This window comes from Balaenoptera physalus, assembly GCF_965194825.1.
Source record: "Balaenoptera physalus genome assembly, chromosome: 5".
Lineage (NCBI taxonomy): Eukaryota > Metazoa > Chordata > Mammalia > Artiodactyla > Balaenopteridae > Balaenoptera > Balaenoptera physalus.
Window position 1 is genome coordinate 128807643 of NC_138884.1, and position 23624 is coordinate 128831266.

At 34.6% G+C, this 23624-nt stretch overlaps 1 protein-coding gene across 2 annotated transcripts in view; it reads left to right on the forward strand.

Moving 5' to 3' along the window:
* MYOZ2 (myozenin 2) overlaps positions 1-11472 on the forward strand; it is a 39456-nt gene extending 27984 nt beyond the window's left edge. For both annotated transcript variants that reach the window (XM_082463013.1, XM_082463014.1), the window contains 2 exons: positions 3482-3665; positions 11043-11472. In XM_082463013.1, coding sequence (XP_082319139.1) covers positions 3482-3665; positions 11043-11277 — 419 coding nt within the window. In that variant the 3' untranslated portion in view covers positions 11278-11472. The remainder of the gene's footprint in view (positions 1-3481; positions 3666-11042) is intronic.
* Positions 11473-23624: the final 12152 nt, after the last annotated feature.

Here is a 23624-nt window from a genome sequence, read left to right on the forward strand (position 1 = left end):
CTGCTTTCTAATGTTTGGAATGGTATGGTTTTTTTTTTAATAGGAAACAGAAGACATATAGAAAAGTTTATGTTGATTCAATCTGGTACTCCCATTACTAAGTTAAAATGTTTATTATTAATCATTATCATAATCTATGAAATTGCAAAAGGAATAGAAAAATTCATCTCTACCCTCAAGGAATCATACATAGGGAGACAGGACAAATGTCCACACTATATTTGTAGTCTCATTTTCTCTCTGCATATATAATTCAATATCATATGTACATTTTATTTACCATCAGGAATCTATCTATCAATATTTATCTATCTATGTATATATATATAGAGAGAGAGAGAGAGAGAAAAATTTTGAAAATACAAATTCATATAGCTATTTAAAGCTAAACATTCAATTGTTAAATATTTGGATATGTCTGTGTAATATAGACTAAGAAAAGGGAGAGTTTGGAGGTTATCAGGTAGCTTGTGATGAAGCAAGAGTAATGGATCCTTCCTTCTTGGTCGATGAGTTGAAAAGTATAACAAATTCAGGGAGCAAATTGTAGCTTATCCCAATTTAGCAAAAATTTTTATTGATTAACCTACTATGTCTCCACAAGCCAACTTATCTCAAATATGAATTAATAAGTCTTATGATGCCATAATACTGTAGGAATGAAGTTCCTTTGAATTTAAATCAGTTATATTAAAAATATATTTAAAAATCAAACAAAAATGTTGGCATGTAGCATTGTTGAATTGTATTATTTCTGAGAGGTTAAACATATGTGGATTCTTTCTTGTAAATAATTCAGCATATCAAAAAAGAAAAAAGTTATTAGTTAATTCTATTAAAAAATTTGAAAACCTGGAATATTCAAAAATGTGAAAAGATTAGACCATTTATAGTTCCTCAAGTCAATAGATTATTATTAGATTATTACAAAACCCTTAAAATGATCATGAACATGATGCAGAAGCTTTCAAAAGTATTTCAAACAAAATTGATTTGCAATAAAATACACGATTCCATGTGCACTAGAATTATAGTTATGTGATCATTATGCTTATAGGTGAAGAAAAACTGAGGAAAATTTGTGTTTTGGTAGTGGGATTTCAATAAGTTTTTTAAAATACAGAATTTTAAAATTTCCAATTTCTATATGGTTGACTCTGATCAATTTTAGGAAAGGAATAGGAAATAAAATGTGGTAGTCATGGTAATAGAGTTATGTATACTATACAAAGGAAGGACATGGGAAAAGGTAACTGTGCTTTCCTGGGAAAGTCAGGAGTGAATAAACAGAAGTGATAACCTAAAGCTAAGGCTTAAAATAGCAATTTGTAGGTGACGAGAGTTAGAGAGAGTATTCCAGGCACAGGGAGCAAATGGAACAAGTAGGGAGGCATAATGGGACACAAGCTTCAAGTAGATCCACAGTTCTGGAACATAAAATGTGAGAGGAGAGGGCAGGAGATGAGGCTGGCTGGACAGTTAGGTAGGGCCATTTGTGTCATAATGAATAGGTTTTTTTTTTGGCCGCACTGCATGGCTTGTGGGATCTTAGTTCCCCGACCAGGGATTGAACCCAGGTCATGGCAGTGAAAGTGCTAACCATTGGACCACCGAGGAATTCCCTTGCTGAGTAGCTCTGATTTTTGTCCTGGGGAGCCATTATAGAACCTGGAGTAAGGGAAGTGAGTGACTTGATAAAGTTTTCCACTTAAAAAGGTCACTCAGGCAGCAACAGGGAGGTGCCTGGACGAAGGGTTGAGAGCTAAAGGATTAGTATGAAGGCTACTGTGAAAACCCAGGCAAGAGATGCGCAGGGCCTGAACCAGGTAGGTAAAAATGGAAATGAGGAGGAAAGAGGTAATTTGCTAGAACAAGATCTCCCAATGTTCTGTTTGCAAATCACTTGCATACAATTTGTAAGCAATACCTGAAACTTCCTGTCTTTGGAGGGAAGACTCCATTATCAGCATTTTAAGTAGGTGCCCAAGGTGATTCAGAAACACAAAGTTGAGAGCCCTTATTTTAGGAATCCTCAAGTATAGTTGGTAATACTTATTGATTTGTTGTGGGAATGAGGAATTGTCTAGGACAGTGCTTCTGTCTTGGACATCTGAGTGTAGTGATAACATTTGCTAAGATGACCAATATACAAAAAGAAGCAGGATGTATTGGAAAATGGATGCATGTAGGTCTAGATAGGTTATAAAGGGTGCCAGGAGAGTATTAATTTGGACAAATATAATAGGTAGTTGAATAGAAGGGCCTGGAGATCAAAAACAAACCTTGGAATCGTCAATATGTAGGTCACAGTTAAAGCCAAGAATATAAATGAAATTTTCTAGGCAGAGTGTATAGTCTAAGAAAAGAGCTTTGAGTAACACCAACACTTAAGTGGCAAGTGGAGAGAAGCAGCCTACCGAAGAGACTACCATTTGATACCGGAGACAATCAGAAGAAAATTAAATTACTGCAAACAAATAACTGTCTACTGGTGAAATTATCAAGAGTCTTTGGAAAAGAAAAAGTAATTTTTAGTGTAAAAAAAGGATAGGCATGGTTTGACAGAAGAAAATAGAAAACATTTTAGAGAAGGAAAAGAGCATCAGGGAAACCCAAAAGTAGGAGTGATCATATGGTAGAGGTTGTGACATGGTGGAAGAGAGAATAATATGAAAGACATAACTAGGTGGTATGGTAGTATAGCTGGAGAGTAAACAGCTGTGCCTTTGAAGACTTGAAGAATGTCACTTAATGCATGTGAAAATGGTTTCACATTTATGCCAGGAATGTGTGTGACTTTTAAATGGTACTTACAGAAAATTTCTAGCTCACGTGAGAATAAATTGAGGAGGTGAGACTGGAAGCAGAAAAGTTAGAAATCCTCAGGAACAAAGTAAACAAGGGATGGACACATCAGGGAATAAGAAGGGCCTGATTAAGACAGTGGAAACAAATTGCTTCACCATTTTGAAGCTTAAACATTTTACAGACCACTCAGAAATTTAGGATAGTCAACACCTGAACATTATTTCTAAAGAATCAGCTCCACAGGAGGGAGATTTTGTCTTCATTGATATTTCCCCAGAACCTAGACCACAGTAGACACTCAATTTATATTTCTAAATTAATCCATTAAGTGTGGTATATAAGGCCTAGTATAAATTAATATAAGGGCACAAGTTTTAAAAAATTAAGTTAATAGTTTCATTGAACAAATATATACTAAGATAGTCAAGGAAAAAATTAACTATGATTTGGTAAAATTAAACACTAAGTGGTTTCTTTTGAAAATTCCATAAATTAAAAGGGGTTTAAAAATGTCTCACACTTTCAGACTACTCTTTTCTGAGAGATCATAAAAAGAATACATTCTTCATAAATTTACCCCTGCATGAAAAATTAAACATGGGAAAATGTTAGGTGGAGTTTAGTAACTCTTAGGTACTCTGTGTTTACTTATTCTTGCAATATTTTTCCAAAGGATATTCTGGACCACTGAAGGAAATTCCTCCTGAAAGATTCAACACCACAGCTGTCCCTAAGTACTACCAGTCACCCTGGGAACAGGCCATTAGCAGTGATCCGGAGCTTTTAGAGGCTTTATACCCTAAACTTCTCAAGCCTGAAGGAAAGGCAGAACTGCCTGATTACAGGAGCTTTAACAGGTAATTCAATTATCCTGGGTGACACTTTGGCATGCAATACCAAGACTTTTATATCATGGTATGGAGAACTGAATCTTCTGGTAGAAAAAAATTTTTAAAGACTCTAAATGGCAATAATATCTCCTTAGCCTACGCAAAGACACATTTTTGCAATATTATTAATATGTCAAACCTTAGTCCCTTTTTAGTGTAACAATGAACGCTATAATTCAGAAACAATCACTAAGATCATCTCCCACATTATAAAATGTTATTTTAATAATAATTTCTAATTTGCAGGTTGATTATTAGTTTATGTGTTGCTCCAAATGACAAAGCTGTTCAAGAATTTCAGAAATAATTTGCATGCAGGACTATGAGAATTACCATCTAACTCTAGGTTCCAATTTATATTTGCGTAGGCTTTAAGCCAGATTAAAGGTAATTTAGGGCCAAGACTCCAGCACATGTACACACCAATACTTATGCTACCAAAAATACTGCCAAATAATATCTGCATTATAGTTTACACAATGGACATTTATTTTTCCCTGTTATCCATTTTTTATAATTTCCATATATTTTTAATGGTCTCATAATCCATTCTTTGACCACTAGATTTTCATTTTAGAGTAAAATATCTCCAGTATCCTGTCTCACACCCACTCAATTTATAGGCCGCTTAGTGATTATTCACTTAAAAATTAATAAATTAAGGAGTAAATTTTTGATTTACAAAAGAATGCCACAAAGGTTGCATTTAAATAGTGACCTTCCTTAGTACTTTTCAAATTATTGTACTATTAACATTTTAGTTTTCACATATTGCTATAGTAATAGTATGAGTAGTACATCTATTATTAGTAATACATCTACTAGTATTACATCTAGTACTACTAGCATTATTAGTAATGCTAATAGTATTAGTACTACATCTATTGCATAAATGAGGTATACCATAGAATTTAAGGAGGGTTTGAGGTATGGCAAAGAAAGGATGTTGAAAGCCCATTCTAATCAATGATATAATTTTTTTCAAAAATGAGAATATAGAAAATTATAAAAGTAAAACACTAGGAAAAAATGGAAACTAATGGAATACTTGAGGCTTGTTTTTGAGATCAGTGCTTTAGAGATGCCATATGACTTCTGTATACCTTGTGGCTTCAGTACCCCATACCTGCTGAGCAGCTTGCTTCCAGTTCTACAAACACACTATAGTATCTGGGTTGGTTATAAAGAGATGCCTATTGATTGTATAAAGACCAAGTGAGTGCTATAACAATGAACACAATACTATATAATTAGGAAGTGTAGCTCCCTGTGTTAAATCAAGGCTTCTGTAAATGTAACACTGTATGTGTGTGTGAAAGGGGCAGGGGGGAGAGAACTTAACTTGCTAGTAGTTCTCCTTTACCTGAGAAAATTTTATTTGAATATATCTATTTTTTTCTTTTTGTAAAAACAAATGAGAACAACAGAGACAGGGAGAGGAAGGGGGAGGAAATAAGTAGTTTCCAAATATTCTCAAAGTCTTTTGCAAAGAGTAAAATAATGCTCTTTGGTAGCCCCATATTATTATACATAATTACTAGATATTGTTAATAAAGCATGTAAGAGTGAGATACAGTCTTATAGCCTTCAGCAGTGGTAATGACTGGATGAGAATGGGCTCCCAAGTCTAATCATAATTTCAAAATAGCCCATAGTTTAATACAACTTTGTATTCTTATACTCATTTTGAGATATTTAAATATTTATGTTATATTTAAATAACACTATATTAAACCTATGTAACATGTGAGGAAAAGTAAACTAGGAGCAAGGAGGTTTCCAGCTCTGCTTCAAAGAGCTGTATGACTTTGGGTATGTCACTTAACCTTTCCTTGTTTAATTTCCTCATCTGTAAATGCATTGTGTGATTATATGATTAAGTACCTTTAAATATATTACATGCGTTATCTATTTAGTAGAGCAATTTATTTTAACTTCTATAAAACCATTTTACATAATTTTTTACCTTATAGAATAATCAGTAATTATTATGGGTGTTTTATATGTCCAGCACTATTAATTTTTACAAATGCAAACCAATTATTCATCAATTGAAATAAACAACAAAGCACATATTAACCGAATCTGAGTGAAACAAGCTTGTTAGTCACTACATAGACGATAAAGTGTAAAAATTATTTTAAGTCAGATCTATGTTTGAAGAAATTATGTTACGGGAATCACAGAGATGCACAGTGATCTTTTAGTAGAATATTCCAAATCTTTCAGTGGAATTTTTTGCTTCACTAACTAAAACTTGAAACTATTTTCAGAGATCTTAAAAATCTTACAAATAGTCTCTCATTTTGAATGCTTAACATCTCTGTTAAAAGATTTTCTTTACTTTGTGTCCAAGGGCAATAAAAATTTAAACAGGATATAGTCTCAATGGTGCCAAAGAAAAGAAAACTCTGCTTTTCAAAGAGCAACCTTTCACTGGATAAGTGGTAGGAGGTAGGAGATGGGTGATGAACGGAAGGGAATGTTTTCATTTACAGAAGAAAATGACCCACAAATTGGGTGGGAAAAACAAAACAGAACTGGATAAAAAGGGAAAAGCTAATGCACTAAATGCCAAACCCAAATACTGGATTTCAGTGGCACGGGAACATTTCCTTTTTCATTTAATTCAGAAAAAAATAAATAAATGAGTAAAGGTGATTTCTGGAATTAATAAATACAAGATTAATTGACCAAATTCAGCCTAAATCTAGAAATGCTCAACTCCAGCCTCTTGTATCCAATGGATAACCATAAACTTAAACTCCCGCAAATGAATGTATGTCTTGTGCAATTGCTGGGGGCCCCACAATTGAAAAGGCCATGGCTGGTTTAATGTTTTGCTTTAATGTTTGAAATTCTTAACAATTTTTTAACAAAGGGGCTTGAGTTTTCATTTTGCACTGTGCCCTACAAAATTATGTGGCGGGTCCTGATCCCAGGTTCTAAACTTTACCCTAAGCTCCTCTGCATTCAGGAAATTTTTCCCTTAAAGTAACTATATTGGTCCATACGTGTTTTTTTTCCCCCTCACGTTTCACTCTTCTCTTGTCTGTGAGTTCATTGAGGTTAAGACCTACTACAATCTTTGAATTCCTAGCATATAGCAGAGTGTCTAGATATAATAAGCAATCAGTAATTTGTTAGATGAATAAATGACTGAATCAACAAATGAACAAACTATTGCTTTACAGTGGTAGATTTCTAAAATGACAAAATATTGTCTTGGACATCTTGGACATCCAAGAATAAGAAGTTTTACTTATATACTGAGTCAAATTTGAGTCATAAAGACTCTTCAATTCACTAAATCACGTGACAAAATGTGGGACATTAATCACGTAGTTACATCACGAATGTGATAGCAACCTGGTTTGACATCATTTAGACACAGCCAAGTGGTTGAGATTCCTAAATATACTGCTCTACTTAGAAAGTGATCTCAGAAGGCCCAATACTCCTTAAGAATTATCTTGTGCAGGTACGATATAAGGTAGTATAGAAGAGAAGGCCTTCAGTGAGTCTGGATGCCTAGATTTAAATCCTGATTCTACACCTTACTAGGTGGGTGACTTTGGGCAAGTCATTTAACTATCTGTGCTTCAGTTTCATCCATTAAATGGGGATATAAAAAGAATCAACTCATAAGGTTGTTGTGAGAATTTAATGAGACAATCATGTAAAGCTTGGTACTCAAAGTGTGGTCAGACCAGCTGTGCTGGCATCACCTGGGAACTGGTTAGAAATGCAGAATCTCAGGACACACACTAGATTGACTGAATTAGCATCTGTACTTTAACAAGATCCCAAGGTGACTCCTATACCAAAAGAGTTTGAGAAGCACTTAAAACAGTGTCAGGTGCACAGTACCCTGTCAATAAATATTAGCTTTCATTATTACTATGCCTTCTGAAGTTTAACAGTCATAAAGCACCTGACTGATGATCTAAATTCTTAAAGTTCTTTTCCTAAACAATCTCTCTCACCTCCAGAGTAATGGTTTTAGGCCCTGGATGTGAAAGTTTATACTGATATGATTGCTGAAATACTACATTAGACTGAGGTTACTGCATCAGTCAGTGATCTGTTTTTATCCATATCTTCCACAGCAATTTGGGGAAAATATTATAAGGTCAGTTATCTTGAGAACAGATGCAATAGAAAGTAAAACATACTGTTCTTCAGAAGGTAGCAAAACACTGGAAGACAAGAAAATTATGGGCCAATAAGACATGAGATTCTATACTATATGACACAGTTACATCTGCTACAGCCATTGTTGAGGTCACCTATCCACTCTGTGGACACTGACGATCTTATCTGGCTCTCCCTCTTCTGCCCCAGTACTATTCCTGTCATCACTTTTTGGTGGCTTAAGTATCCACGTAAATGATCCACTGAACTCTCAGCCCTTTCAAGTCCTTGACTGTCTTGCTTTTAAGGATCCGTCTCTCGATCCCACCTTAGTCACTCTTGGCTTTTCTTAAAGTTTGTCACTACCATACCTATCATCACCTTCAAAATCTCAATTTCAAGCATCCCACTCTCTACCACATTTTATCTTTATTTTTCATTTATTCTTTATTTCAATAATGTTTCAATTCCACACATCAAAGCCATCTCATTTTTCAAAGTCTATCAATCATTTTCTCCTTACTTTATCAGACTCTATGGTCCCTCACTATTATCACCCGGAAACTAAGATATTCAAGAAAGATCATAGGTGATTGAGCTTTGAAGAAAATCAGATCTCTTCCAGGCTTTAAAATAGTCTCTGCAATACTGGAAAATCTATATAGACTTGCCAATTCCATTGTCCAAACGTTTATAAGAATCTTTTAGGTACAATACATTATACAAGTACATATATTGAGTAAGTTACAAAGATACATCAGAGAGAATTCCAGTCCTCTTGGAGTGCAGGCTGGTAAGAAATACGACAGACAGACCAGTGGATATAATGAAAGATGGAAAATAGGGTTACAGGGGAGGTAAAAATAGAGCCCATGGAAACTTAGGGGAGAAAGAGCTTATTTCTGGCTGTGGAAGATCAGGGAAAGCTTCAAGAAGAAAGTTAAATTAGTAAATACTTAAATATAAATTACTTATATAACATACTTAGAACTTAAAGAACTTAAAGGGGATTTAGAAATGTAGTAATAAGGGTCAGAGCACTCCAGGCAGAGAAAAATGAATATAAGTAAAGGCAATGGGGTTGGAAAGCATAAGGAAAAGAGCAAGCAGTGTATCAGTTTGACTGGAACAAAGAGTATACGAAAGTGAATAGGGAAAAACCAGCATGGACCTTTCCATTGGGATGTCAAAGTAATTTTTTCCACACGTACACCAAACCTGTTCCTCTTTGTCTTCTATCTGCCAGTTGCTGAAACTCTAAACCTAGGAGTAATTCTTGATTTCTACATTTCTCTCACAATTTTTATCCAATTTGTCAGCAAATCCTGTTGACTCTACCCATAGAACGCATCTTGAAACCACCCACTTCTTCAAGGAAAACACCTAAAATCCAAGCTGCCATAATTTCTCACTTGAATTGCTACAATATCTTCCCTTCTTCCATTCTTGTCCACCTATAATTGTTCAGATAGTAACAGCTGCCAGAGTGATCTTTATAAAAATTTAATCAGATTATACTTACCACTCCCCTGTTTAACACCTTATGATGGCTCCCTTTCACACTTAGAATGAAATCCATAGTCCTTATTGGACAAAGTTCCACACAATCTACCTCTCTGTCCTCTCTCCCTTCTGCCATCCCCCTCACCTATCTATCAACATAGGCCTTCTTTCTTTTCCTGAAAAGATCAACATTATTTCTGCCTTAGATTCTTTGCATTAGCTACTCCCTCTACCTGAAATGCTGAAGTGCTTCAGCCATACGGTCCATGGCTAACTTCTGACCTTCAGATGGCAGTTTAAATGTCACCTCTTCAGAGATGTGTTCTCTACCTATCTAGTCATTCAGTTGTGCCCTATTATATCATCCTATTTTAATCTTCTCATAGCTTTTGTCATTATTGGATATTTGTCTATATGTTTATGTTTTTTAAAATGTATTAGTTTTTTATTGACGTATAGTTGACTTACACGTTTTTTTTCATCTGTAATCCACTGTTGTTGTTTTTTTTATTTCTATTTTTTTTAACATCTTTATTGGAGTATAATTGCTTTACAATGGTGTGTTAGTTTCTGCTTTATAACAAAGTGAATCAGCTATACATATACATATATCCCCATATCTCCTCCCTCTTGCATCTCCCTCCCACCCTCCCTATCCCACCCCTCTAGGTGGTCACAAAGCACCGAGCTGATCTCCCTGTGCTATGTGGCTGCTTCCCACTAGCTATCTATTTTACGTTTGGTAGTGTATATATGTCCATGCCACTCTTTCACTTTGTCCCAGCTTACCCTTTCCCCTCCCCGTGCCCTCAAGTCCATTCTCTACGTCTGCATCTTTATTCCAGTTCTGCCCCTAGGTTCTTCATGACCTTTTTTTTTTTTTAGATTCCATATATATGTGTTAGCATACAGTATTTGTTTTTCTCTTTCTGACTTACTTCACTCTGTATGACTCTGTTTATGTTTTTTAATTGCCTGTCTCCTTCGCCAGAATATAAAAGCTTACACTCTGACTACATTGTTCACTGGTATACCCCCAGCACTTAGAACTGTGCCTGGCACTGAGTGAATGAATAATTAATGGCTAAATCAAACAAAGCTAGAATGTTACATGGGACCTTGGATGCCAAGGTAAGGAAGGTGGGCTTTATTCAGACAACTAGAAGGATTCTGATGTTTCTGAGATAGAGGTGGAAAGATGCAAAGATATACCTCTTGCCCTCAAAGAGTTTAAAATTCACAGATGACCCAAACAAAATCGTTCTCTGAAAAAGAGAAGCTAACAATACAAAGTACCATATTATAAGCACTAAATGACTGACATAAGACAATCAACGTGACAGGAATTTGGTTAAGAAAGGGAGTGAGGGCTGGTGGAGAGGAGGCACGGAGGAAATATCTTAAGCAAGTATAACATTGTCAGCAAAGGCAAGAAATGTTGTGATGTCCAGGGAACAGATTAGTTCAGTCCAAAACTAAGAGTATGTACATAAGGACTTTACACCAATTTATTATCAAATATCTGTTTTATCATAAAGGCATGGTCCTTGAATGGAAATGCTTGCTTCAGAGGTCAAAAACTGAAACCCTACTAAGAATATGACACAACAACATGCCCATAAGACCATGTATTAAATTGTTTTCTATTTTCTGGCAAATAAATTTGAATATTAATTAATTTATTCTTTTTCTTTCCATTTCTCACAGAGTTGCCACCCCATTTGGAGGTTTTGAAAGAGCATCAAAAATGGTTAAATTTAAGGTTCCAGATTTTGACCTATTATTTCTAACAGATCCCAGGTTCATGGCCTTTGCCAGTCCTCTTTCTGGAAGACGGTCCTTTAATAGGACTCCTAAGGGATGGATATCTGAGAATATTCCTATAGTGGTAACAACTGAACCTACAGAGGATACCACCATACCGGAATCAGAAGACCTATGAAAAGAAAGTTGTATGTGACACAAAAACCTGTGAACGTGAATGTTGCTGTTTTATTATTCTACTTAACTTGCAAAGCCACTTACACTCTTCATTAGTAGCAATTATTTAATAGCAATTTAGCAATTTTCCTTTTATGACATATAATTTCAATCTCAGATCAAAATCTAATAAATAATTAAAAATCTTATTTTAAAATCTTTTAAGTCACTTGTCTTTATTCATAATCTTGTTTTCACCTGGTCTAAGCAATCCAGCCTTTTAACTGAGAAAGTCCAGAAAAGTTACTGACAACAAAGGGTTTCATCTTTGTTGCCTTCAATATAAGCTATTACTGAATAAGTTTTTCAAATGGATCTAGAATCAAAATATAGTGCAAGATATTTAGATTAATTTCATCCCTTAATTAATTTAAGGGATGAAAGCTATGGAAGTTGATATACAAATATTATTGATGCAGAGAAGGGTTGGGTTCTTCTTTTCTGACAAGCTTCCATGATAAAATAACTTGTCTAGATGAAGTCTTTTCATTAGTCATTCTCAGAATTTCTAAAGTATTTTGTATTTTTCAATGTGCTTTGAATCATTAGGTAATTGTTCCAGATGGCATTCACCAGAGTTCAATTGGGTTATTATTTTTGTTTAGTATTAAGTCAAGGAGACTGAGAGACAATGACTCAAAGAACGTCATACTATTGCAGTTTTCATGATCAGGGTATACTTGGAATTCAAGTTCCACAATGTTGTGTGTTGATTAGGTTCAACTTTATGTATGCATTTTTAGAAGAGTAATAACAAAATACATGCTAATATACATATAAATAAATATACGTATACGACAGGGGGACAAAGAGAGTGTGTAATTTGAATTGGCAGCTTTCTTTGCTGAAACTTTAAATTTTGCTCAAATCCTTAAGCACTAGGGAGTATATGCCATAAAACACAAATAAAAACAAGAAATGGAAGAACACGAAAGCATTTGAAAGTAATATAGCACACATCTATCATGAAATATAATAATATATTTGTATAAAAGACTCAAACTAATATAAAGTTATAGATATATCTTAAAATATGGTTGAAGAAATATATGCCATGGAACTGGTAAGACATAAATATCAATTCTTCCCATTTCAATTCAGTTAAAAGTTCTGTGATAGACGTTTATACCAGAGAAGAAATGTCTCATCCATAGAAAACTATCTACCACATTAAGTTTAGGAGATTGGAAGAAGACAAGTGTATAAGAGAGTAATGAAAATGCCATGTAGCAACATCGCATATTTACAAAAGGATCTGTATGTAATGTTGAAATTGGTGGTTGTTTTGATCATCTTCTAGTCTTTACAAATTTGCTTATGAAAAATGCAGTCCCTAGAAAGGAACAGTATCTTACTTATGCATATTATCACTGTAGAGAATTTGTATAATCTAAAGTATATCTTTAAGATATCTTAGTTTCAGGGGAAGCAGGGGGTGGTAGGGGTGGTGGTGGTGGGATGAACTGGGAGATAGGGATTGACATGTATACACCAGTATGTATAAAATTGATAACTAATAAGAACCTGCTGTATAAAAAAATAAAATTCAAATATAAAAAAACAAACAAAAAACCCAAAAAAAGATACCTTGGGCTTCCCTGGTGGCGCAGTGGTTGAGAATCTGCCTGCCAATGCAGGGGACACGAGTTCGATCCCTGGTCCGGGAAGATCCCACATGTGGCGGAGCAACTAAGTCCGTGCGCCACAGATACTGAGGCTGCACTCTAGAGCCTGCGTACCACAACAAAGAGTAGTCCCCACTCACCGCAACTAGAGAAAGCCTGCATGCAGCAACAAAGACCCAATGCAGCCAAAAATAAATAAATAAAATAAATAAATAAATAAAGTTATATTAAAAAAAAGATATATTAGTTTTATTTATGTTTTGGTATTTACCTGTTTTAAAATAACAATGTTAGCATCTATGATAACTCTAGATATGAGGGTCCCATCATGCCATTTTTTGTTCATTTTAATCTTTTAATAAATAAAAAATTAGTCATATTCTATTATGCATTTTGATGAAATGGTTTAGTTCTTTATTAGCAATTTGAAATGTTACTATTTTTCATTAAACTGAAATTTTATTGCATTATTTTAACTATCTCCAAATAGTTAAACTCTATGCTCAGTGTCACCACTCTGTCAACCACCAAAAAGGGGCCAGCAATTAAATATGTTATAGAACAGTATTCTCCACATCATAAAGGAGAATTTTAAAAGGGGGAATCTTAAGTTTTTTTTTTTAAGATTGGTTAGAAAATGATGGAATAGCCCTCTGCTCACTATCGTATTTCTTCCTTTCCTGGAAGTGTCTATTAATTCTAATTCAGTTGTCTGACACCTTTAGAAATGCCAAATTTCACAATCTGGTTGCTACACAATTAGAATTTGAAAGGAATTTTGAATGGGTTTTCCACTGACCTAAAAAGCAGCTAAATCTTTCAAAGTCTGAAGAAGTATGATAGGCTTTTTAGAACAGCAGAAGGACTGTGGCATTTTTTCCACCCACATTTGTATACATGAAAAATGAAATAAAGGAGAAAAAAAATTAAAAGAAAAAGTAAATGAATGAAAATAATATTTGCTGATGGACTACTAATTGCCAAGCACAATACTCACTGGTTTATAAAGGCTATTTAATGTGTATTATTTTATTTTATTTTACTTTATGGCTGCACCGCACGGCTTGTGTGATCTTAATTCCCCAAAAAGGGACTGAACCCAGGCCACCACAGTGAAAGCACCGAGTCCTAACCACTGGACCACCAGGGAATTCCCTATATTTTAAGTATTATTTTATTTTCATGATTACCCTGTGAGAAATGTATTATAATCTCCATTTTATATAAGAAAATTGAGCCTCAGAGAGCTAAGGTGACTAGCTTAATTCTAGCTCCAAAGTAGAATAAATAGGTGAGTCTGGCTCTAAAATATATGCTCTAAGAACTCATGGTTCATAACTTCTCTTTCAGAATAATTTCAGCCTTAAACTATTTTATTATGTCTAGACAAATAATAAAAAATCTCCATTATATTAATTTTGGGAAAATATATCTATAAATTGAGTAATTTTAGAGTCACCCTCTAAAGTCATTCAGGCACTCATAATCATAAAAAGTTGAACTTTCAGACTTTCAAAGAAGCAATGTGCATGTTTAATTATGAAATTAGAGAAACACAAAATCATTCTCTGATTAAACCTGCTTGTTTCTGCTCAGCATTGTGCACACTTCTGATCGATGTAAACTTTTTTTTTTCCTCTGTAAGGGCAAAGAAGGGAGAAAGAAGAGGAAATAAAGAGGACAGAAATGCACAACACTAATAACCATAAGGCTGAACGAAATCATCTAGTGTGATAACACTCCAAAAACATTCCTTTAAATGAAAATGTTTTCTACTTTTCAAAACTTTAGAAGAATTTCCATTATACTGTTCAACAGACTGACTTCTGGGACATAAAATTTTATCTATTTTATTTAGCTAATTTCTTGATGATCAGCTGGCCAATTGTTTTCTGGATAACACTAGGTCTACATTAACAACTACAGCAATAGATCATTCTTGGCTTTTTTTTTTTTTTAATATTTATGTACTTATTTGGCTGCATCAGGTCTTAGTTGTGGTACGCGGATCTTCATTGCAGCATGCGGGATCTTTTAGTTGCGGCATGCGGGATCTAGTTCCCTGACCAGAGATCAAATCCAGGCCCCCCTGCACTGGGAGTGAGGAGTCTTAGCCACTGGACCACCAGGGAAGTCCTCATTCTTGGCTTTTAACTCTCCACTCCCTTCAATCATTTCTCAAGGCTGGTATTTTCCATTTCTTAATATTTGAAAGGACTAGATAACTAATTATCGGTTATTACAAAATCAAGGCAAATATGGACAATAATTTTTAGTCAAAATGACCATTTATCCACCTAAAATTTTACATTTTCTAAGTAGACCAATTTATAAATGTTTTAGCAGCGTGGAAATGGAGGGAGCCAATTATTCTCACAAAGGCTGAAGTGGAGCAGAATGTCCAGTCGTGAGTGTGAAAAGAACATCCTGAACTTTCCAACTCAGGGCACAGCTGTACCAGCCGACTTATTAATTCTGGAATTTCCTCACTCTGCTGCTTATTCAAGATAAAACTTACATGACATCATTGCAGTTTCCCAGCCACAACTGCTTTTTATTAAGCTTAGGAAAGTATTGCTCTGAATGCCCCTTTTCTTATGAAAAATACTTTCAACCTCCACATGCTCTATTCTGTAGGAAGAAGGGCAGCTCACTTTCTATGAAAGGTGGAAGAGTGCCAGGCTTTTCCCAAAAGAACAAGCAAGGGGAATCTATTCCAAACTAACTGATCAAAGCACTTCACAAATATATCAAAGGATTTTTAGAAAATTATAATGCTTATAAAAGTTAAACTTTTCAGAACTAAGAAAAAAGTAAGTAAAATTGTGTAAGAATTTCAATGGCTTACACATTGAAGTATTGTTAGATAAATAAAAGGGTATGTCCCTATTTGAATTCCTTAAATAAAAGAACTAGATTTCAACTCAGGATATAAACTTTCTCTGACTTCTCAATATAATGTGATTTCAATAGGAAGATTGGGTACATATGGGCAAAGAGGGGGGAAAAAGTTATTTCTAAGAGGTTACAATTCAGTTTCAAAAACAATGTGCTTATTATTCTGGATTGTGTAATATTTTGAAGCACATTTCAGTGACAACTTAGGCAGTGTAGGAGATGGAGACAGTTCAGGAAACAGAACTGGAAAGAGTCAGAAGGACAAAAGGTAAATTCAATTACTAACTGAAGAAATGGTATGGAAGCTGCAGCACTAGCAAAATAAATCTAAAAGAACAGGGGGAAAAAAGGAAGGCCAGAATGAAGCAGGCTGAAAGGAAATAACTGTGATATTCTATGGTTTCCAGAGCCTTTTCCTTACCCCCTTTGAAGAAGTTTTGTTATATGTATATCAATTGTCTAATGTGAATTGTCACCCAAAATAGGTAACTCTTATTACATTTTCTTTAACAACACGCACTTATAAATTGCATATTAAAGCAGTTGTATTTAAATGTGCCAGCTATCTGCTAATCTACCACAAATAAGTAATATAATCTCAAGCAATTTACTTGACTCTGGAAGTTTTCTCCAACTATATATGTGTTTCAAAGGCCACTTCCGCCTAAGACCTTCCCTGACCACCCTTACTTAAGAGAGCACACTTACAACCTCTTATTGTGCTTTTATTTTTCCTTTATAGCCCTTATTATTCCCTAACATAATGTGTTAGTCTGGGTCCTCTGAGGAGCAGATGCCAAGATGGGGTTAAACCTGCAAAAATTTTATTAGGAAAATTGCCCACATGAGAGAAAATGAGGAGAGAGTCAAAGAAAGGCGGGGAGAGAGTTAAAGAAAGGCTGGGAGAGACCCAAGGGACCTCAGATGGAACTGCATGGATATGTTCTAGACTGCCCAGCAGTCTAGGGAAGATTCAGCAAGGCTGTTGGAGGATCTGTGAGCCCAAGTCACCTGTAGGAGAGGTCCGGTGTTTCCCAGAAACAAGTCTGCCTTAGGGTCAATGTCATGGTTCCTCACTGGCTGGGAGCAGACTGTGGAAGGCAGGCTCAGCAAGAATGCAGTGATGGAGGTCAGAGGGAGTAGAACTGGGGACCTCAGACAACTACATTAAGGTCCACAAGATGTAGCCGCCACACACAATGTATGTATTTATTCCTTTATTATTTATCTCGCCCACTCGAATGAATGTTCTCTGAGGGTAGAGACTTTGCTTTTTTATTAACTACTGTATCCTCTGTGCCTGGTATATAGTAAAGAACAATAAAAGTTTGTTAAATGTATCTTAATTATGGGGATAATACTAGTATCTATCTTAAAAATTATATATTATACATTATATTACCCAATACATTGTAAATGCTTGATACATGTTAGCTATTATTATTAACAAAATAAAAAATTATCACTCAGTAAGAAAGCAAAGGCATTTAGAATGAAGTTAGATTAGAGGTTACACTGGAACTGCTTTGGGATAAATATATTTGACCCTGATTTGGAGCTAATATATGTTGGCGCAATGAGTATATTAAATACATACATAATCAGAAACACTAATGTGGCCTGACTACTTTTTAGGATAAGCTTGTGCCAGCTCTGTTCTCCAGACTCAAAACTGCAATTAAGGGAGACTTTTTAGGATCTTGCTAAAATAGTACTATTTCTTGTGAGCATTCACATATTTTGTAGGTCACTTGAGAATTTTAAAAAATCGATATAGTGGATACTTTCCTTGATCAGTGTACACTACCTTTTTAGAAAATACATTATACAATCAGAAAGGAGTTCCTATGAACAGATGGCTACATAATCCTTCTTTTTTTTTTTTAAACTAAAATGGCTTTTCATTTAAATACCTGTTTGGAATATTTCAAATCAGGAAGTATGTTGCCCCGGAATCCTAATGTTTCGGCAGAGTCATCTCTAGAGCACAATGAATAACACCCCAAACAATCACCCCAAGTCCCCTTCTCTGATCGGTTTCCATGTTGCTTAAAGAAATTAGGTATCTGGTAGTCATAAGCATGGAAAGGAGGTGATTCCTCTACAAGCTGATGCTAACATAATGGAAAATTCACCTAAATACAATCAACCTGAAATAACTTTTTCTTCTTTTCCAACTTATCTTGAAAAAGCAGAAATACTTTCTAAGCTTAATTTTAAACTCAGTTCCTCATACTTATTTTACCTTACTTCTACCTATGTGAAAAATTGGGGCTAATGAAGTTTCTGTAACACAGCTGGTTTGCCTCAGGTTCCAGGCCTCCTGTGCAAGGCTGTCTTCTGAGCCATACAGCACTCTAGGCTCAGCCACTATTTTGGAACATAAAGTCAAACATAAACATGGACCACATTTATTCAAAAAACATTCTTTACTTCTGATGCATAGAAAGAGATGTGGATATAGTTTATGGTTAATTACAATAAGTTTCCTCACAAACTCATCAAAATCTATTAAAAACACATTAAACTTATCATAATACTATAGACAATGTGCATGGCCCCCCTAAAATCAGTATGGTGAAATCCTAACCTCCATGTGATAGTATTAGGAGGTGGGGCCTTTAGGAGGTGATTAAGTGATAAGGGCGTAGTCCTCATGAATGGGATTAGTAAAATAGACTCCACAAAGCTCCCTTGCCCCTTTCCCCATGTGAGTACACAGAGAGAACATAGCCAAATATGAATCAGGAAGCAGGTTCTCACCAGACACCAATCTGTCAGTGCCTTGCTCTTGGACTTCCCAGCTTACAGAAATATGGGGAATAAATTTCTGTTGTCTATAAGCCACCCAGTCTATGGTATTCTGTTATAGTAGCCTGAACAGACTAAGACACATAGCAATGCAGAAAAATTATCATGTTTTTAGATGCATATATGTATAATGTATTAATTATGGTTAATGATCATAATTATCAGAATGTATTAGACTATGCATTACTATGTACTAAACTATATACAAATCCATACCCTGATGTTTACTTAAGTGTCCTCTTGTTAGCATACCAAAAGGATATTAATATTTTAGATATAATAGGAATAAGCAAAAAAGTTATTATTTTACCAATTACAACCCACTAGTACTATGTTAATAGCATAACGAAACACTCTCTTTGGTTTAAATAAACAACCATTTACTTAGAATCACAGCACTTTAGAATTAGACTCTACCTTGAAATACTCTAGATCAATTCCCTCATTTACAGAATAGAAACTTAGATCAGAAAAGTTAAGGAACTGGCCCAGTCTCACATTGCATGTCTAAAATTAGAACCCAAGAGTCCTGCTTCTGAACTAACATTCCTCCCACTAACTTATTCTCTCTCCTGTCTCAGTGGAGAACACAATCATCCAGATGATGGGCACAATCCACACACCTTCTGGTGACATAACATACTGTCCATGATTTCATATTTATCTATATCTATATAAATACAGCCTTATATAATTTGTATACCTTATTTATTAGCCACAGAGAAATAAAACTCTGAATTGGGGTAATGTTAATAAAATGTGGAACCAGAGACTAAAGGCTTTTTTCTTTTTTTTTTACAATATCAAGAAGTTTTACTTTGATCAGTAAAAAATTTTAATGTGACAATATCAAACCAAAATGAATATTCTTTTCTAACTGGAAGGGAGTAAATTTCCATACTGCATTAAAAAAAAAAATATAGTAAACATTGCTCCTTCCACCAGAAACCTCTTGGTCGATGTCTTTCAAGCTAGAGTTGTGTTCAGTTAGGTGGTGTAAAAATTAACTTAGATGGTTATGATCAGCAGCTTTTCAAATGAAACAGAATAGAATAAAGGAAAAGAAAACATCAGAACATATCACTCATAGAAATAGTATTATTTCAGGAAACTACTGATTTTGCTTTATATATATGTTCATGCAAACTGGATCACAATGTAAAATATATTGCTTATTCTAGGTTGCAGTCTAAAATGTTTGAAAGTTACTCTTGTACCTACTACTAAATGCTGTTTAAAATTTAAATGTCAGCACTGTTATTAGCAAGTGAAATAGATTTTCTCCATCACATCAAAACTATTATAACTAATTTGATAAGAAAGTTATTCAGAATTAAAAGAATGTGAAACAGTAGCAGAACAAAACTTGTAGAAAAGTTTAATCAGAAAACCTTGATTTAAAAATGTACAAAACGGCATTAACACACATTCCAGGGATACTACTTGCCAAGAATTAGTTAGTTTGTTTTTTCCTCTAGCACAATTTCAGTTTGAGGGCTTGTTTTACAGATAAGAGACTAAAAACCTCAAGAGCACTAACAGTTAAGAAATAAAGAAATTAAATACTCTAAAATTTCTGCCTTTACCTATACTTCTTTGAATTATTTCTATCACTGAATATTTTCCAACAATTTTATTACTGTATTAAAAAGTAAATCTTTTTTTCCTTTGACTGTGAAGTGAATTTCAACAAGGAAGTTCAACTTGAAAACACTGGTGCCCTGAATACTTTTGTCATCTTTACAAAGAAAATTGCTCTCCAGGGCAACTTCCTTTGGGTTCATGGCTTTAGCCAATACGCTACGAGCAAAAGATATGGTGTTATTTTACTATTGTATTCTTGAAGAACTACCTCAAAAACAAGTCAAAGATATATAGTTGTGTGTGTGTGTGTGCACGCACACACATGTCACAGAGTCTTAGATCTGTCAGAGTCCCAAGAGGTAGGAAAGTAAGTTTGGTAAATTTCCAAACGTCACAGTGTTTTTCATAAAGTCAGAGTACTACCACAGATATCACAATTGAGAAAAAGAAAATTTCTTCCTGTGAAGTGCTCTTGACTTCTTCCTTATGTTCCCCTTCCCCTGTCTTTCAGAAGGGCACAAAGGTGTCAAGTATGTTTATCACCAGTATTTGAATATAGAAGAAATCTGATTGCACTTTAAGAAACAAAAGAGTACTATCTCCTATGAAACTTTCAGAATATTTCAGGGAAAATATTTCACACCAGGAAAATTCTGTGACTAGGAACTGAATTTTAGCCCTGCTTCTATCAGTGTCTAGCATGAGCCTAGGTAACTTTACCTCCTTGAGCTTAAGTGTTATCATCTGTACAGTGAGGGATTTTAGCAAACTAATCTCTCAGATCCTCTTTATCTCTAAGATTCTAAAGAATTGTATAAATAAAACATGTTATAAAACTTGTTTTCAAAAAAAAATTAAAGAGAAATTATACTAATGGACAAATATCCTAGTGAATCCTAGGCTTTCAATCAAAACCTAGATGTTTTCGGCCTTTAATTCTGGATCTGTTAGTATGGCACATATTGCCTTCCTCATTCCTACTTACTCTACTGTATTTCCATGGCTGTAACCAGACGTCATACTTAACTGATAAGTTCCTTTACTTAGTCATTCAGTTTGCTTATTGAGTGCCTCCTATATGCCAGACACTGTACTAGGTACCCCACTTTCACAGTCTCTAACATAAGGATATTAATAATATCTAAATATTAATATTTTATGGTTGTTAGGAAAGTTAAATAATGTAATTTCCATAAAACACTTAGTTCCTGGAGTATTTTGGAATTAAGTAACAACTGGGAAAAGGCCCCATTTCACATCTTCAGCATTTAGAACCACGTGGCTCAATCCCTTCCTTTACGGACTAAGAGGTTAAAAGAGGTGAGCTGACCTCCCACAGGCTCAGCTCTTTGAGAGAAAAAGAGTTCCATAACTCTCCATCCATTCTTTCTATCATATTATGCTGCTTCTGAACATAAGCAATTCCACTATCTGTTTCTTTCATTCTTTCTCTCAGATTACGAAATGTTGCTAGAAAAAAAACCATGCAAATAAATGCCCACAGGGGTGGCAATCCTACTAATCCTGTCAACAGCAACCCAGTTAGGGATTAGCTAGGACACCTTGCTATGTACAGATGAGGAAACTGGGTTTTAGAGTAGCTAATAACTGCTCAAGGTCACACAAACAATAAATGGTAAAGTCAGGATTTGAACATAGGTCTGTCCAAGTCTAAAGGCCATGCTCTTTTATGATACCATGTTGCTCTTAAACACGGTCTCTACTTGGCTTTCTAAACAATTTTAATGCTGCCATGAGGGTTTAACGTGGGCTACAGCTGGAGCTGAATGTCAGGAATCCAGCCTTCATCAACATTTTCCTCAATGATTTAGCTGCAGACAAAGAAGATATCATTAATTCTGGCAATATAAAAACTGAGGAAGCATAGTGAATTTTAAGAAATATGGGCTAAAACTTCAAAACCTAATAGGATGTTTTAAAGAAATGAACGAAACAGATGATGAAGATGCTTGTGTTCTGAGGCAATATAAGCATTTGTGTCCAAAAAACTAATGGCATTAAAATTTGTGAAACTCGGCTTAATGCCAATTCATAAAAACAAAATAATGGAACGAAAAATTTAGTATTTTGAACATAAACTTATATTGGCTAACAAAGTGACATAGTTACAAAATAGGTTAAAACAATCTTACTTAAACTGTCCTGATAAAAACAGTGTCTGAACCAAAAAAGGAAATAATTTCCCCAAACCATAATCAAGCTAATTGCAAAAACCCGTTTTTATTTTTGGGCACCACATTTTTTCAGAAGTTGACACCAAAAGTGAATCCTGAATTCAGTTTCATGGATTATGAAGACTGTTACTGCATTTTCCAGGGACATGTTGATGAGTCCACTGTCAGTGAACATAGGTAAGAGCCTCCTTAGATGAAGGCCCACGTAGAGGAAAAAGCTTCTTAGACGATGACAGAAAAATGTCTTCCTGTTACTGATAACTTAATATCTTTTTCACTTTTGATTTTAGATCAGAGCCAAATAAATTTAAGCCATAGGCTCATGCATATTTATCTTTAGTTCTCATTCTTTACATTCTACTTGTATTTTAATTTCCCATAGCTCTGATTCTTTTTCTTATTTACATTTGACCATTGTTTTATGTTATATACTAGAATTCATTTTATTCTATTTTTTAGAATTTACTTTAAATCTTTGTAGGATAAGGTGAAGTATAATGAATGAATGAATGAGTGGATTAGTTTAATATTTACTAGGCCTTCAAAAAATTGTTTAGAGAACTGAGTACTTTTTGCTTGAAAACACAAAAGATGTTTTCAAAGTTCAGTAGCATCTTATGGAAAAGAGAATATAGATTTCTGTTGCTATAAAGGACAGAAAATAAGACCAGTGTGTAGAAATTACTAGGAGGTGAAGTTCAACTCACTGTGATGAAAATTTCTTAATTGTTAAAGAAGTCTTAAAAAGGAACAGGATGTCCCACAAAGCATCAGGTTTTCTATCACTGTCACCATATTTGAACAGACGTTGGAGAACCACCAGCAGGGATGATCCTTTAGGGAGTGGGAGGCTGGACAGATGGAATCTAAAGCCTCCTGCATCTTCGAGATTGTAACAAAATACATATTACGGCAAGAAAAACAATACATAGGTTCTTATAGCATCACATTATCATTGATGACAGCAGTATTGTAATCATAATAACATTAATGGCCATAATAACACAGTATAAGACTTTACAGTTGCTTATATCTGGGGCATCATCAAAAGACATCATATATAAGCATTATTTCTCATCCCAATTTTACAGATAAGAAAATTAGGACATTTCAAAGTGAAATAACAAACAAAGGTAATGAAATTGCCTAAGCCGACAATAAGTCAGCAAAAATTAAGGTTACTGGCTAAACTACTA